Here is a 14698-nt window from a genome sequence, read left to right on the forward strand (position 1 = left end):
ACAGAAAGTTTGCTTGTAGCTGCTGTTTTGATAATATTCTTCCTTGTCATGAGTGTGTCAGAGGGATCTTTATTTCTTGACAGCCGCGTTTCTTTCTTCTTCACCGTGACATCCACAAGAAGAGATTCGTTTCTGAACTTGTAGCCATTTGGTGATTGAATTATCTTAATTTGCAACAGAGACTCAGGGAACGTCTCATCTTAGATCCCCTGGCCATGCTTCTAGGCTGAGGAGGGTCAGGTGATGGCACTGGGCTTAAGTGCAAAGATTTTGGACTGGGTGGTTGGGGGTCAAGCCCTTGGCATTATTGTTTGCCAGCTGCGTGAAGTTGGTAGGACATTTAATACACGTATACCCTAACTTTCTTAACTGTGTATTGACACTAAGAGTACATGGTGGGGAATCTTGGGGGGCTTTCGGTAAGGTTTAAGGGAACTAGTGTAGGACTGAGAAGGCTTATCTACTAAAGTGCTTATGCACACAAGCTCCAGAACCTATGCCCAATAGCTGGGTGTGATGGTATGTCTTGTAACCCCAGCACTGAAGAGGTGGGGACAGTAGGATCCTTGCAGCTCACTGGCTGGCCACCCTAGCCTACCTGACAGGTTTCCTATTCCAAACAAGCACCTGAAGTGTCCTCTAGGCTTCCACATGCGAGTGGTCACTGTACACATGAACCTGCACACATGAACACATACATACAAATAAGTAAATGTGTAAGTGTGTAAGTGTGAGTTCATTAGAAGCATTTAAAAGTAGGGTCTGCAGTACATGTGTGGTGTTCAGTGGAGCTGCTTCTGTCTTGGGGCAGTTAACTGGACTGTGTAATAAGTATTGTGCACGGATGACATTCACCAACGACTGCTATATTCAGTGCTTGATCTGCACACATGTCCTTGGGCTGTCCTAATGATAATGAAATGGATAGTGTTCTTTTACCAACTTTATGTAAATAGCACACGCCCCTGGTCACATGGCTAGTAAGTAGAGGGGCTGAGATTTCAGATCTGGCCATTACATCTTTCCTCTTCCCTTGTATAGGGCTGTGAAGGATCAGGTAAAGTGGCAGGGGTCAATTTTCCTTCCCCCGAGGCCATCCAGCATAGAGGATAGACAGTGGCCCTCTCCGTGTACCAGCTACCCTTTGGAGGCCTTCCTAACCATTTCTCTACCCCTCTGGGTCACACATAAACTCTCCACTCCACACCTTGCCTCCAGCCTCTCTGGTAAGCATTGTGGTGTCTTTGATGGACTGGGACCTATTAACTCTGAGACAATGAATGCCCTTTATCAGGTCTCGTTTGGGGATGTGGTATTCAGTATCCTGCTTCATCCACTGACCTTTGTTGTACTATGTACCCCATGGGGCTATCTTGGCAAGAAGCGGGGTAGGGGTGGGGTGGGGAGGCAGGAAGAAATGACTTTTAGTGTAGAAAGAACAAGAGCAGCTAGCAGCAAGAGGAGACTTAAGCCTCAAGCTGCCTTCTGAGCTATGAGAAGCATGTACCTACTTAACTCATCAGTCAGTGGCATTTTGCTGTGGCTGCCAGAGCTGTGTCACACACTCCACATTTAGACCAGGAAGGACAGAAAACACATCCTGCCTGTAATCTTTGGTACTAATTTTACAGTAGTAGTAAGATGTGGTGTCAGAGTCAAGTTTGCTGTTTGTAAAAACCAATCACCCATGTTTCCTAACACCAAGCCTCCCAGAACCCAATTCTCTCTTTTGGGCCAGTTTAATAACATAGAGACCTCCTCTACCCACCCACCATCCCCGCCAGGAGAAAGGCCTTGGTGCAACCATCCTCTCTGATGCTGCCCCACCCCAGTCCCTGGTCTGATAAAGGCAGCTTGGTTAGCTGTGGCTCTCCCTCATTCACAGTATCCTAGCTCTGATTCTCCAGGGCTCTGACACCCATGCAGGAGTCTTAGGAAGGGATGGAGGGCAGGTGCAGTGTTCTGTCATCTTGGTCTTGGTCCACATCCCTAAACTCCCTTACTGCTTCTCCAGTATTGGCTGCTTAGGGAGCTCGCCTGGAGGCCAGGTGCCACACGTTGGGAAGCCTAGACTCCAGAGCTGCACAAAATGGGTACCTCATCCCACTGCCCCTGGGATTCTGTTTCACTAATATGCCAATCTTTGAAGCCTTCTCAGTGCCAGCTTTTTGTGATTTTAATTCCTTTCTATTTATAGGCAGCTGCATTCTTTGAGAAAGTGCTATACTTCAGGGCTGAGCTTACTTAGATAAATGCCAACCATTGCAAGCAGGAGGACCTGAGTTTCGTCTCACAGAACCATGTGAAAAAGCCAAGCGTGGTTGGTGCACACCTGTAATCCTAGCAATGGGGAGGAAGAGACAGGGGCTCGGCAGCCAGCCAGTTTAGTCAGTTATGAGTGAGGTCAGAGTCAGTCTGAAAGCCAAGGTTAAAAGTAACTGAGAAAGATACTCAATATCCACCTCCAGCCTTTACATGTGTGTGTGTGCACCCACGCTCACACACAAAAAATTGAAAAGGGGAAAAAAGTAACTGCAAGCTTTTAGCCATTAATCACTATTAGTGTGGCTTGCCCCTGCCCAGGTGGTAAGAGCAGATTTGTTCTGGTGGAAGCACCAGCTGTGAGCTTCTCTGGAAGTGGTACACAGTTCCCCCAGCTTGCAGGGCATCACGCCCTGGTTCCCTCCACCCACTCCTGTACTATGTGTGACTGGTGAAGAAATTGTTGGTTTTTCATGCTGAGAAATCACTGTGGGCTTTTGCAGGCACGCTGCGGTGGAGGGCTTTGCTATCCATGCCTTCAGAGCAGTCTGTTGTTATAGAAATCTATATATGGTTAGGATGTAGATAGAAAATATTTGTCCACTGTGTTTCAGTTGTTCATTTATCATGCATCGTGAAGGAACCCAGGCAGTGAACCACAGCGCCGACCCAGAAAGCCATTGACTTTAAGGTCAAGTGGGTGTTCAACTCCCAGACAAGAGGCCTCATTTTCGAAATGTATATTTGCTACTCTAGAGATTTATAGTTTTCATCTTGCGCTTCAGCCTATAGCACAGAATGAGATAGATAGACTGCGTAGCAAACTACAGGCCATTTAGGACCTGTACCCCATTCCGGGTGTCTTTGGCCTCCACATGGTAGATAGACCATCTTGGGGAGAGAGCTTTTTCCCGGATGCCATCAAATTCCCAGGACAAGGATGGGACATCCAACCATCTGTCTTCATGGATGGAAGCAGCCATCTGTGATGTTTGTATCATTTTGAAGCCATGGTCTGCTCTTTTCCAAAAACAAACCCGGAGTATCTTCATCTCCTTCTCAAGAACATTTCTCAATAAGAAACAGGGCAATAAGACCACTTTATTTAAACAAAGGTCACCAAGCTTAGGGATCACTACAGGAGCTATATGCAAGCTGCACAGGGTTAACGAAGACCACAGAACAGGGAGCTGGCTGTACAGCATGGATGCCTTGAGTTCATGGCTGACTATATCCCATTGATACAGGATGTGCAGCTCTCTCTGTGGAGTGAGCATCATTATTCATGGCCAACTACATCGTATTCCCATTGTAGCTCATGTTTCTCTCTCCTTTCCTTTGGCAAATGAGTGGTGATCACCATTTTTGTAGCCACAGTTCTTTAGACCATAGGACCTTGGAGTCACTGACCCAGTGTCCTCCTCAAAGGCCAGTCCAGAAAATAATGTGTGTGCTGTTAAGTTGCATGTTTTGCACTGGAAAAGAAGAAAGGGCCAAGTTGGGGAAGGGATCAGATAGAAGAGAAAAGGGAGATTTTATTGCCTTACATATTGGAGAGCCATCGAAAGAAAGAGGAGAAATAAAGGTTGGAAAGGAAGAGAATTGGGAAGTGGAGGCAGAGAGAGAATGCAGGGCAGAAGGATGATGAAAGGTAGGATCAAAGATGGGCAGGTGGTTGTCCAGGAGATAAATAGGGGGAGGCTGTTTGTTGTGTTTGTTTTTACTGTGGGCTCACACTGCAGACGTGCATTAAAATGAAGTACCTCAAGGCATGTAGGAGAGAGTGACAGAGGCCACTGATGCCCTATTTTACTTTGTGTGAGTGTGTGTTATTGTTGTTGTGGTTGTTAATGTTCCCCAACTAGAGTAAGCAGTGCAAGTTCCCAAAGGCTTATGAATTCCAGATTATTGAGGCCACATCTCCAAAGCCTGATTTAGCAAGACTAGGTCAGACCCCAGGATCCCATAAGTGTCCAGGGATGTGTGTATTGCTCAGAGGATAACCTCAGATGGCTTTTCTCAGGAGGTGCCCATTGTATTTCTTCAGTATGGCCTAGAGCTCAACACTTAGGCTAGGCTGCCTGACCTCATCAGCACCACAATCACAGGTGCAGTCTGCCATCCTGAGATTTGTGCATCACCGGGCGCTGGGGATTGAGCCCAAATGTTCACTTTACCAACTGAGCCATCTCCCCAGCCTCAAGAATCTGCATTTTAAAAAAAAAGTTCCATGTGCTGACACTATTGTTCTTACCCTCAGGTGTGAATCGTTGTCTCAGAAGTTGGGGGTGAGCCATGGTGGGCTTCTTGGGTCAGGCAAGGTCAGGGAGTGAAATCGACGTCTCCGATTGCACGCGGAAGCAGATTGGCAAACACTAGAGTATAAATTGGAAAAGCGCTAAAACCTTTTATGGGGCGTTATTTGTCTCTCTCTGGCTCTTCATTCAACTAACCATATGCTTACTTTCCATTGGCAATTGCGATTTAAATGTCAGTTGATAGCAGATGTTCCTTCGCCCTACTATATGCAAGTTAATTTATAGTCCACAAAGCCTGGCGAGTGTACTCCAGCCATGCGGGGGAGGGGGGGTTCCCACTGCCTTACCATCCCTTTGTGCAGCCCTGCTGAGCCTTGTGGGGAGCAGAAGGTAAGCTGCCATTTCATTCCCCAATTGTCAGCAACACTGAATCTTGTTTGGTTTAGGTTGTTCTCTTCCAGGCTAGCTCTTACTCTCCTTTGTGTGTGTATATGCGCGTGTGTGCATTCATGAAGAAGCCAGGGGTCTGTGTTGGTGTTTCGCTCTGCTGCTCTTTTATTTTTTGAGGCAGAGTCTCTCACTGGAGCGCAATGACAGGCCAGTGAGCCACTCTCTCCCTTCCATATCCCACCCCCCCTTGTTGCCCTATGCTATGTGCCAGCACACATCTGGCATTTTATATTAGTCCTCGGGTCTTCATGTTTACACAATAAGCACTTTTCTGATTGGGTTATCTCCATGGCCCCTCTGTGCTAGTTTCTTTTCTGTTACTGTGATAAAAGCAACTTGGAGGAAGAAAATGTTTATTTGGCTTATAATTCCAGTTCTCAGTGCTTCATTGAGTGAGGTCAGGAGAGGGACTTAAGAAGGAACCTTAAGGCAGAAGCCATGAGAAGCAATGTTGGTTTACTCACATGTTTATGCGTAGCTAGCGTTTTGATACAGCTCAGAACTACCTAACAAGGGAATAGTACCTCCCACAGTGGACTGGGTGCTCCTTTATCAATTGATAATCAAAACAGTCCCCCAGAGGCCTATTTCAGAGGCTGGCCTCAGTTGAGAGACTTCCTTCTCAGATGACTCTAGGCTGTGTCAAGTTGAAATTTTATTCTTTCAAAAAAAATCTGGTTGTTCCTGCTTGTAGGAAAGTTGGTTAGTACCCTGCTTTTGCTGCCTTAACACTTTGCTTTGACCTTTCTCATGGTCCTGAGCAAACTAGGTTGAGGTCACCTTGTTATTCTCAGCATCAGAGCATCAGAGAGTATCCATAATAGACCACTGCATACAAGAGATGTCTGCCACATGGATAATGACACTCCATGAATTCTAAATTGTGAAACAAACAAACAAAGGAAACAAAGAAATGTTTAGTTCTTGTGCACTGCAACCAGAGTTAGAACTAGAAAGTAGAAATGAGAAGGCAAGGGGCAAAACATCCACAGCAAGTACAGAAATCTCACCACCCTCAGCCTGCTCACTGTACCAGAAGGTTCTCACACATCAACGAAGTGGGCCTCTGACACAGGGGAGAAAGGAACTCTTTGGGATTTGTGGAAATCACGCACTCTATCTGGGGGATAAACAAAGTTTACAGATCTTTTCTACTCAGCCAATGTTAATAGATAACACTTTTCTATGTGTTTGTGGATGTTTGTCTGAATGCAAGTTCATGTGTACATGCATGTGGAGATCAGAAGACACTGTTGGGTATTATTCCTCATGCACAAGCTCTTTTTTTTTTTTTTTTTTTTTTTTTTAAAAGCTAGCTGGCCAAAAAGCTACAGAGTCACGTATCTCCACTCCCTGAGTGCTGATTTACAAATGAAGCTACCAAGCCTGGCTTATATCAATATTTCTATAAGTGCTAATATATGATAGATAGACAGAAAAATGGGCAGACACATAAGTGAGGAATCAATAATAGCTAGGCAGCCAGCAGATGACAGACAGATAATAGATGAATGGAAGATTGGGTGGACAGGTGAAAACATAGGTACTCCGTGATGGATGAGTGAGTGGATAGACAGATGAATGATAAATGAGAAAGAATAGATGAAAAGATGCTTGGTAGATAGGTAGATAGATAGATGGTAGGTCGATGATAGAAAAATGGATGGGCAGACAAACAGATTGATAGATAGATGATAGATGGCTGGAAGAGATAAATGAGATAATAGGTGACAGATAATATACGTGTATACATAGGTAAATGATAGGTGATGAGTGAGTCAACGTAGGTGAATGAGTAGCTGATGGATAGATAGATGAATGAGATGGCAGATGGCAGATGGCTGCGTGTTCAGATGGATAGCCCTTGTGTCCTGAACACTCTTGGTTGTCTCAAGCTAGAGTTTCATGGTCCTCTGGGTGGGAATAATGCCTGTTTGAGGGAGACTGAGTTTTAACATGGAATATGATCAATCATGTAGATGTCTCTTTCACTACATCCCATGCTGGCAGGTCAACACTTGAGCCTACAATCTGTACTCTCTCCAGTAAACAGAGCCTCCATTGGCAGTCAAAGGTAGGACAGCCTCAATGCTATGAGCCAGAGGCAGGGAGTCCTGTGCTCTGGGTCTTCAAGATCCTGGGCAAACCACTTGTAAATTTCCTCTTTGCGATTGGAGACTCACCTCTCTTTTCTGAGACCACAGGAATATACTCAACGATGACCTTTACCTTAAAGGTCAGAAGGGAGAAAGGAGAGCATGAATATAGATAAGTCAATATCACCAACATCCAGGGCTGCAGAATCAAATGGATTTGTGAAAACCTAACCAAGCCAGCTGTCTCCAATGCTGTGGAAATGTCACCCTCTCCTCAGTGCTGGGATTACAAATGCATGCTACCACACCCCGGGTATGGAGCTGAGCACCTGCATTGCTTATGTCTTTAGAAAGAGAGTTTCTTTAATGTGTGGTGTATGTGTGTGTGTGTGTGTGTGTGTGTGTGTATGTGTGTGTGAGTTTCCCATAGATATAGCTGTCAATTTGACACAAACTTAGAGACACTGAGAAAAAGAGACCCTCAACTGAAGAATTGCCTCCGTCAGCTGGCCTGTTGGTATGGAACCTATGGAACACTTTACTGACAGCTAACTGACACAGAGGGGCCAAGCCCACTGTGGGTGGTACCATGCCAAGGCAGGTGTGCTGATGGACTACGTCTACCCTGATCTTGGGGGTGAAAGCCCTCTTGTAGTAAATACAAACTAGGTTCAATCCTGTTTATGACTAAATCTCTGTTTCTCAAGCATTGGGCTAGGCCTCTCCTGTAATCCTAACAACTGGTTCTGCACTGCCGTCATGGCTTTGCTTCAAAAAGTTGTAATAACCATTATGCAATTCTACGTTTGCCTCAAAAGGTTGTTATGACTACCTTGTTATGACCACCTTGCAATCACATCTTTGTTTCATGAGGTCATCATGACTAACTTTCACGTTTATGCACTGCTCCTGTAACCCTGCCTATTTTTGTCCACCAAATCCCCCTACCCCTCAGCTATAAAACCCTTGTTTTTATCCAATGCTGACCTTTTGAACCCTGCCTTTTTGGGGGTGGGAGGAAAGGCAGTCTGTGCACACAAATAATAAAGCTTGATTTAATTAATTGCTTGTTAATTAATTTGGCCATGATGATTTGGGTCAGTAGTCTTTCTCCTCCGATCTTTGGGATCAACAGGGCCTGATTTATATAAGAAAAATAGTGGAACAGCATTTGTCCATGGTTTCTGCTTTAAGTTCTTGCTTCGGCTTGCTTTGCTGATGGACTCTAATCTGTAATGTGAAGTAACCTCTTTTCCCTCCAAGTTGCTTTTGGTCATGTTTATCACAGCAATACAGAAACACAGGGACAGTGTTCATGTATGCCGTTGCATTTGTGCACATGTCAGGAAACACACTGCCTGTGCAAGGCAGAGGACAACCTTAGATGTCTTGGTCCATGCATTCCACCTTGGTTTTTTTGTTTTGTTTTGCTTTTTAGATGAGGTCTCTTGTTTGCTGCTATATAAACCAGGCTACCTGGCCCAGGAACTTCTAGGAATTCACCTGTCTCCACCTCCTGTCTTGTTGTAGGGGTGCTGGCGGTACAGGCACACATTATAGCCTCTACCTTTATGTGGGTTCTGGGGCAAGAACTCGGGTCGCCACATTTGTGCAGCAAGCACCTTAGCCACGGCGCCATTTTCTCCAGCCCTGCGTCTGTTTTCTAAACATTACTTTGCCAAGGATGCATGTGAGTCCTCCTCTAATGGCTCCTGTCACTTCATTGTGGTGATGGAGGAGCAAAACTAGAAAGGCTTTGTGCGGAGAAGCAGATATGATATAAAGGCATTTCACAGCCCAGATGCAGTGCTGTCTAGGGTATGATACCAACCTATCAATAATCCAGTTAAGACCGTTTACCTGCTCTTACGTGAGAGGGTTCAGTCCGCTGGTCTTCCTTCAAGTCCACACTCGCACTGTTTAAGTGTGGGCTCCACTCTGCTCCATACAGACCAAAGTATTATAGATTTCCCCCCCAAATGTAATACACAAGTCTAAATTGATTGCAGCCAAACATAAATTTAGTCAAATCTTTAATGCACTCCATTAAGCCAGGAATAAGACTTTAAAGCATTGTGTTAGCTATAGAGGAGCTGGGACTGGAGTTGAAACATTCTGAAGCAGCCAGAATAGAAGGTTACCTCCGGACATGGCGTCACATTTATTCTCAACAGTGTATCGTGGGAAAGGACGAATATCTTTTTTTTTTTTTTCCAAGTGTAACAAGCCATTACCTGTCATTGTAAAGTGACAAATTCTGCACAAAGGGCCTGGTTGGCTTCTTGTTCTAGAAAGGCTAACTCAGCTCTCACACTGCCTGTGGCCACACGCCTCAGATTGCCATTGGTGGCACCTGCAGGCCCAACACTCCATTTTCTTATAACAAAATTATCTTTTGAACCAGACAGAGTGGCAGCCATTTTTCTCACCTCCAGTTGAGGTGAGGGAAGGATATGCCAAAAGCTGTGCCAGGCAGCCGGCGTGGTTCCTGTGATGTGGAGAGACGGAGCTTAGGATGAGACCTGCAGAGGACATTTCTGTACTTTCACAACAATGTAGACTTGGAGCAATTTGACCGTCACTTTTACAGGGGGTTTCTAGGGAGAGGCTGGCCAAACAGGCCACATTGTAGTCAGGGATACACAGTCAGACACCCAGCGGGAACTCAGCTCCTTGGTAGTGTTGCAATTGCAGGCTACTTGGGCGGTTCCCTGGGATCTAGACAGGAGTTTGGGATTTAGTATGGCAGAGGGGGAGGGGAGAATAAAAAAGACCTCACTGACAATTTTCAAAATGATTCTCTATTTCACTCGCATAAGAAATCCAGCTATAGTGTGTGGAGCTAGGTAGCATTATAAAAATTGTCACTGATTATCATCATCTTTCTTTTTTTTTTTTTTTTGTATTTAATGTCATTGAAAAAGTTTAAGTTAAATATATGGCTTCTGTTATTTCAGTGGATAGGGTCACATTAATATGTGTTGTGGTTAATGACTGTGTGTTATGTGCATATATGCATGCATGTCTGTTGGCACCTGCGTGAGGGCATGTGTGTTCGCATGTGGAGGCCCAAATTTGATGTCAAGCACCGTCCTTGTTAACTCTTCCACCTTACTTACTGAGACAGGGTCTCTCAGTCAAACCCAGAGCTCACCGATCTGGCTAGTCTTAATAACCATCCTGCTCTGGGAATCCCTCGTATCTGCATTCCAAGGCTGGCATCACAGGTGAGCTCATCATGTCCATCCAGTGCTCATGTGGGTACCAGAGAGCTGAACTCTTGCGAGGCAAGCACCTTAACTAACTACTGAGCCATCTCTGTAGCCATCTTTCTTGTGTTTCTTTATCAAGCTGAAAATAGAAATTGACAGAATTGTATCTTGCGAGGAAAAGGGAGCCTGTACCACAGGTTTTGGAGACAGGCAGGTTTCACATTTGTTAAGTGAAATACTAATTGCTTTGGCCTCTCTGGGTTGTCGGGAGACTGAGAGGCCTACGTGGGAAGAAAGTGCTCAGCACAGACACTGGAGTAGAGGAAGCTAGCTCCCCAACAGTTGCTCTCCCTGCTTCTGTCTCTAGACCTGCTTGTGTGGACTAGTTAGAACCGTCCATTTCTATTCAGACTGTCTTCCACTCACTGTCCTAACTACGCACTTGTACAGCCAGAAAGCTTCGCTTCCTTCTTGGCTTCTTATCATTGAGGGATCCTGATCGTCTCTCCCATTTGCTGCTACTCACTCAAAAGGACCCGTTGTCATCTCCCACTTGCGATCTCATTTCAATTTCACAGCCAGGATCTCATGCTTGCTGAAATGACAAAGCAAGCCCCGGATCACGGTCCGCCCCAGATCACGGTCAGCCCCGGATCACGGTCCGCCCCACGCCCTGAGTTTCTTCCCCTTCCTCTGCTCTTCCTCCTCCTTCTCCTATTCCTTCCCTTTTCCTCCCTTTTTAAACCCAGAACTGCCTTCTTTCAATGGGACGATCAGTGCAGGATGGCTGAGGCTGAGCAAGTGCATGCAGCAAGCTATTCCTCCTTTCTTCCCCTCCTCTGCTCTTCCTCCTTCTTCTCCTATTCCTTCCCTTTTCCTCCCTTTTTAAACCCGGAATCGCCTTCTTTCAATGGGACGATCAGTGCAGGATGGCTGAGGCTGAGCAAGTGCATGCAGCAAGCTAACGGAAGGTTCTATAAGCAGGAGATGAGAGTGGGATGCAATGGGATACAAAAGGAAATTGACGATCTTTCTTCTCTTCCCCCAAATCCTCCCTCTCCCCCAAATTTGCCCCCTGCACCCCAATGCTTCTCTCCCTCCTCCCCAGCATCCCTCCTCATCCCCAGCCTGCCTTCGCTCACCACCGTCGCTGGTTGGCTCTCAAAGCTTTGCCATGTTCAGCCTGTGGGAGGTACAGGGAGCATCTAGTAAGCTTTCCAGATTCTCAAAGAGCAGCCTCCCACGGTGCCGCATGGCACACACACAAAGCTGTGCACTCCATTGCCGTATTCTAACAAATGCATTCTCGGATGATGGTTGGGCTTGTTCTGCAAAAATTCAGTGACGGGGGGAACAAAAGCAACCTGTGAAGCTTTGTGGCAACGTGTACCTTCCCCATGTATGTAGGCATCTGTTTTCCTTCATAATCAATACCGAACTAGTCACTCAGAGCCGTAGAAACTTCAGAACAAATCCAGCGCAGTGGTGCTCAAAGTCCCAGGGCTCTGTGCAGCTCTTATTTTTAAGTCAGAAAAGTGACAATTTTCGGTGTTTTTATCCAGCAGTGGTAACAAGGTGATTTTGAATCTGCTGTTGCCTTGGGAGATAGTATTCATTTATTTGTTTGTTTATTGTTTGTTTGTTTTGCCTTTTCATCAGATCAGTATGTTATTTTGCTTATTTCAGTCTTAGATTTACTGACTGTTCTCAGAGAAGCAAATTCAAAGGGAAGAAATAAAGAGATTGGTTTGTATTTCAAAAGCCCTGCCTGAGGTTTGACATACAGAATCCTTGGAAACTCACAAAGGACAGGAGTTTCTCAGGCCCTCTGTACTGACAGATGGGTTTTGCTCTCTTTGGCGGGTCTGTCTTTGGGGACAGCTGAATTATGTACTGTCAAAGGATACTCGGGCTAACCCTGGCTTCATGGACATGGCTGTTTGCCCTGGGTTATTGATCGATGAACTGTTTACCATCTACCCTAGGCAGGACGCAGTGACCACTATTTGTTGCTTCCCTGTACTTTCCTAGAAAATTGGGTTCAGAGTGGGCAGAAGTACTTGTAAAAAGCAAAATTATACGAATGTCTGTGTTTAATTATGTATGTGTGGGGAGGGATGCGGATAGGAATGCAGGTGCTGAGGCAGCCAGAAGCTATCAGATCTCCCCACTCTGCCCTTGCAGCTGCAGTGACAAGCCCCTGTGAGCCACCTGAAGTGCATGCTGGGAACAGAGCTTCGGTCTTAACTCTTGAGCCATCTCTACAGTCTCATCAAATTCTTGCTTTAAGATAGCATCTCATGAAAACTTTTGTTCTGGGTGCTCAGCTTCTCAGGAAAAGAGAAAATAACGTCCTAAAGATTCCTCAGGCTGATTTTCTTGTTTTGTCAGTCAAGTCTCATCATCCTGTATTTCGGGTGTTTGTCAGTCTGTAGAAGTGGGTGCAGTCGTGTGAGTGAGAATGCAAGCATGGAGTATGGAGCATGGATCATGCAAGCGAGTGTCTGGAAAGCCAATGGGCGCCCCCCACCTCAGGGAAAGGGTGGACAGACAATGCCCGGCCCCCTCAGGGCCTTCCACAGGGCCTGGCATTCCTGGCCATCCACACTGCAGCTCAGTGCTACCAAGGCAGAGGATGTGCCCATGTCTCTACACAAAATGAGTTTTAGACATTTTGGTGTTTGGGAGAAATTTGTTTTCCTATGTAACGGTAGAAGGGGCATTGCTTCCAAAAGTGTTTGAAAGGAAGCAGAGGCGCTGGCATAGATAGCAGCATCATGATTAGAGGTGTGTATACCTTTTTGGTACAGTGTGTGTGTTTGTGTGTGTGTGTGTGTTACATTATACGTATAATATATATTATATATACTTAATCTACTTTACACACACATGCACACACACACTTGTTTTGTGATTTCAGTTTGTCAGACTGTAGCATTGGCCGTGATTATATAAGCCAGAACGTAAGCAAATGGGTGTCCAGATAGCCAGCCAAAGCCTCACGCGCAAGCAGGGACGAGGCTGAGTGATACCTCGTCTCTATAATAATCTGTCCCCCATTTTGCTTCTCCTGAAATTGGATGCAAAATCATGTCACAAAATGTACTTGTTTAACGGAAGGGAAACGAGTTCCACTGGACTTAAAAAATCACACTGGCTCTTCTTAGCTCCGCCATTGTTTACAAAACAATACCCACTGCATCTAATATGGCTGTAGCTTATGGACCCACCTAGAAACAAAAAGACAAAGCCAGGTTATGGCCAAGGTAAAGATATTTTCTGGATACACGCGCAATGATGAAAACATTTTGGAAATTAACAGGCATCCACAGGTATAAATACACCGTCGAAAGCATTTAACGCTCTTTAACATAGCCAAGTCCCCTGAGCTTGAAGCAGCATTAAATTCCCTTTGCCAGTGGCAAAAAGAAGCCGTCAAGCACAGCACTGAAAAATTGGTGCCGTTTCCTGGCCAGTAAGCAACAGAACCAAGGGGCTGAATATTTTATGGGTTTTTATTTATTAATTTTGGTTCTCATGCTGTTTTTCTCCCCCTGTCTCTTTTCTCTCCTGCTCTGCCTTCCCAGGACTGATTGTGGTGACACTGGCCGTGTGCTGGATGCCAAACCAGATTCGACGGATCATGGCTGCAGCAAAACCCAACACGACTGGACCAAGTCATACTTCAAGGCATACATGATCCTCCTCCCCTTCTCTGACACTTTCTTCTACCTCAGCTCTGTGGTCAACCCTCTTCTTTACAACGTGTCCTCTCAGCAGTTCCGGAAGGTGTTCTGGCAAGTGCTCTGCTGCCGGCTGACTCTACAAACGCCAACCAGGAGAAACACCAGCGTGCCGGCTTCCGCTCCACCAAGGACAGCTCCCGCTCAGCCAGAAGCCCCCTCATCTTCTTAGCCTCTAGGCGAAGCAACTCTTCCTCCAGGAGAACGAACAAGGTTTTCTTAAGCACTTTTCAGGCAAAGCCAGGAGAGGCTGAGCCCCAGCCCTTGAGTTCTGAGTCACCACAGACTGACTCACAGACCAAACCGCCTGATTCCGCCACCGAAAATGGTTTCCAGGAGCAAGAAGTGTGACTGTCAAGTTCAGAAGCCTTGAGCAGAATCTGGCTCTTCCCTCCCACAAAAGCAAGTTACCTTCACGCAGCGGTCCCCAAATAGACCACGACTCCTATCAGGGACAGAACAGAAGCGCCAAGGCTTGGGAAGGGCAGATGCATATCTCAGTGACGTCTAAGGGCTGATTCTTCCAGGCTGGCCTTGGTGGTGGTACACAGATTGGGATGGGAGGTCTGGACCTTCCTGCTCCACCTTCTTTTCTCACCTACGCACAGAAATTCAGAATTGAATTGGTTCAGAGCTTACAAAAAGTATTTGCGCACGGCCATCTTGCATTGCTCAAA

At 45.9% G+C, this 14698-nt stretch overlaps 1 protein-coding gene across 1 annotated transcript in view; it reads left to right on the forward strand.

Moving 5' to 3' along the window:
* The window catches only part of Gpr39 (G protein-coupled receptor 39), a 200374-nt gene extending 185954 nt beyond the window's left edge, over nt 1-14420 (forward strand). Inside the window, 3 exon segments of the mRNA XM_051147279.1 lie at nt 13866-13937; nt 13940-14104; nt 14107-14420. Coding sequence (XP_051003236.1) covers nt 13866-13937; nt 13940-14104; nt 14107-14372 — 503 coding nt within the window. The 3' untranslated portion in view covers nt 14373-14420.
* Nucleotides 14421-14698: the final 278 nt, after the last annotated feature.

The sequence above is a fragment of the Acomys russatus genome, chromosome 6 (assembly GCF_903995435.1).
Source record: "Acomys russatus chromosome 6, mAcoRus1.1, whole genome shotgun sequence".
NCBI classification, from domain to species: Eukaryota; Metazoa; Chordata; class Mammalia; order Rodentia; family Muridae; genus Acomys; species Acomys russatus.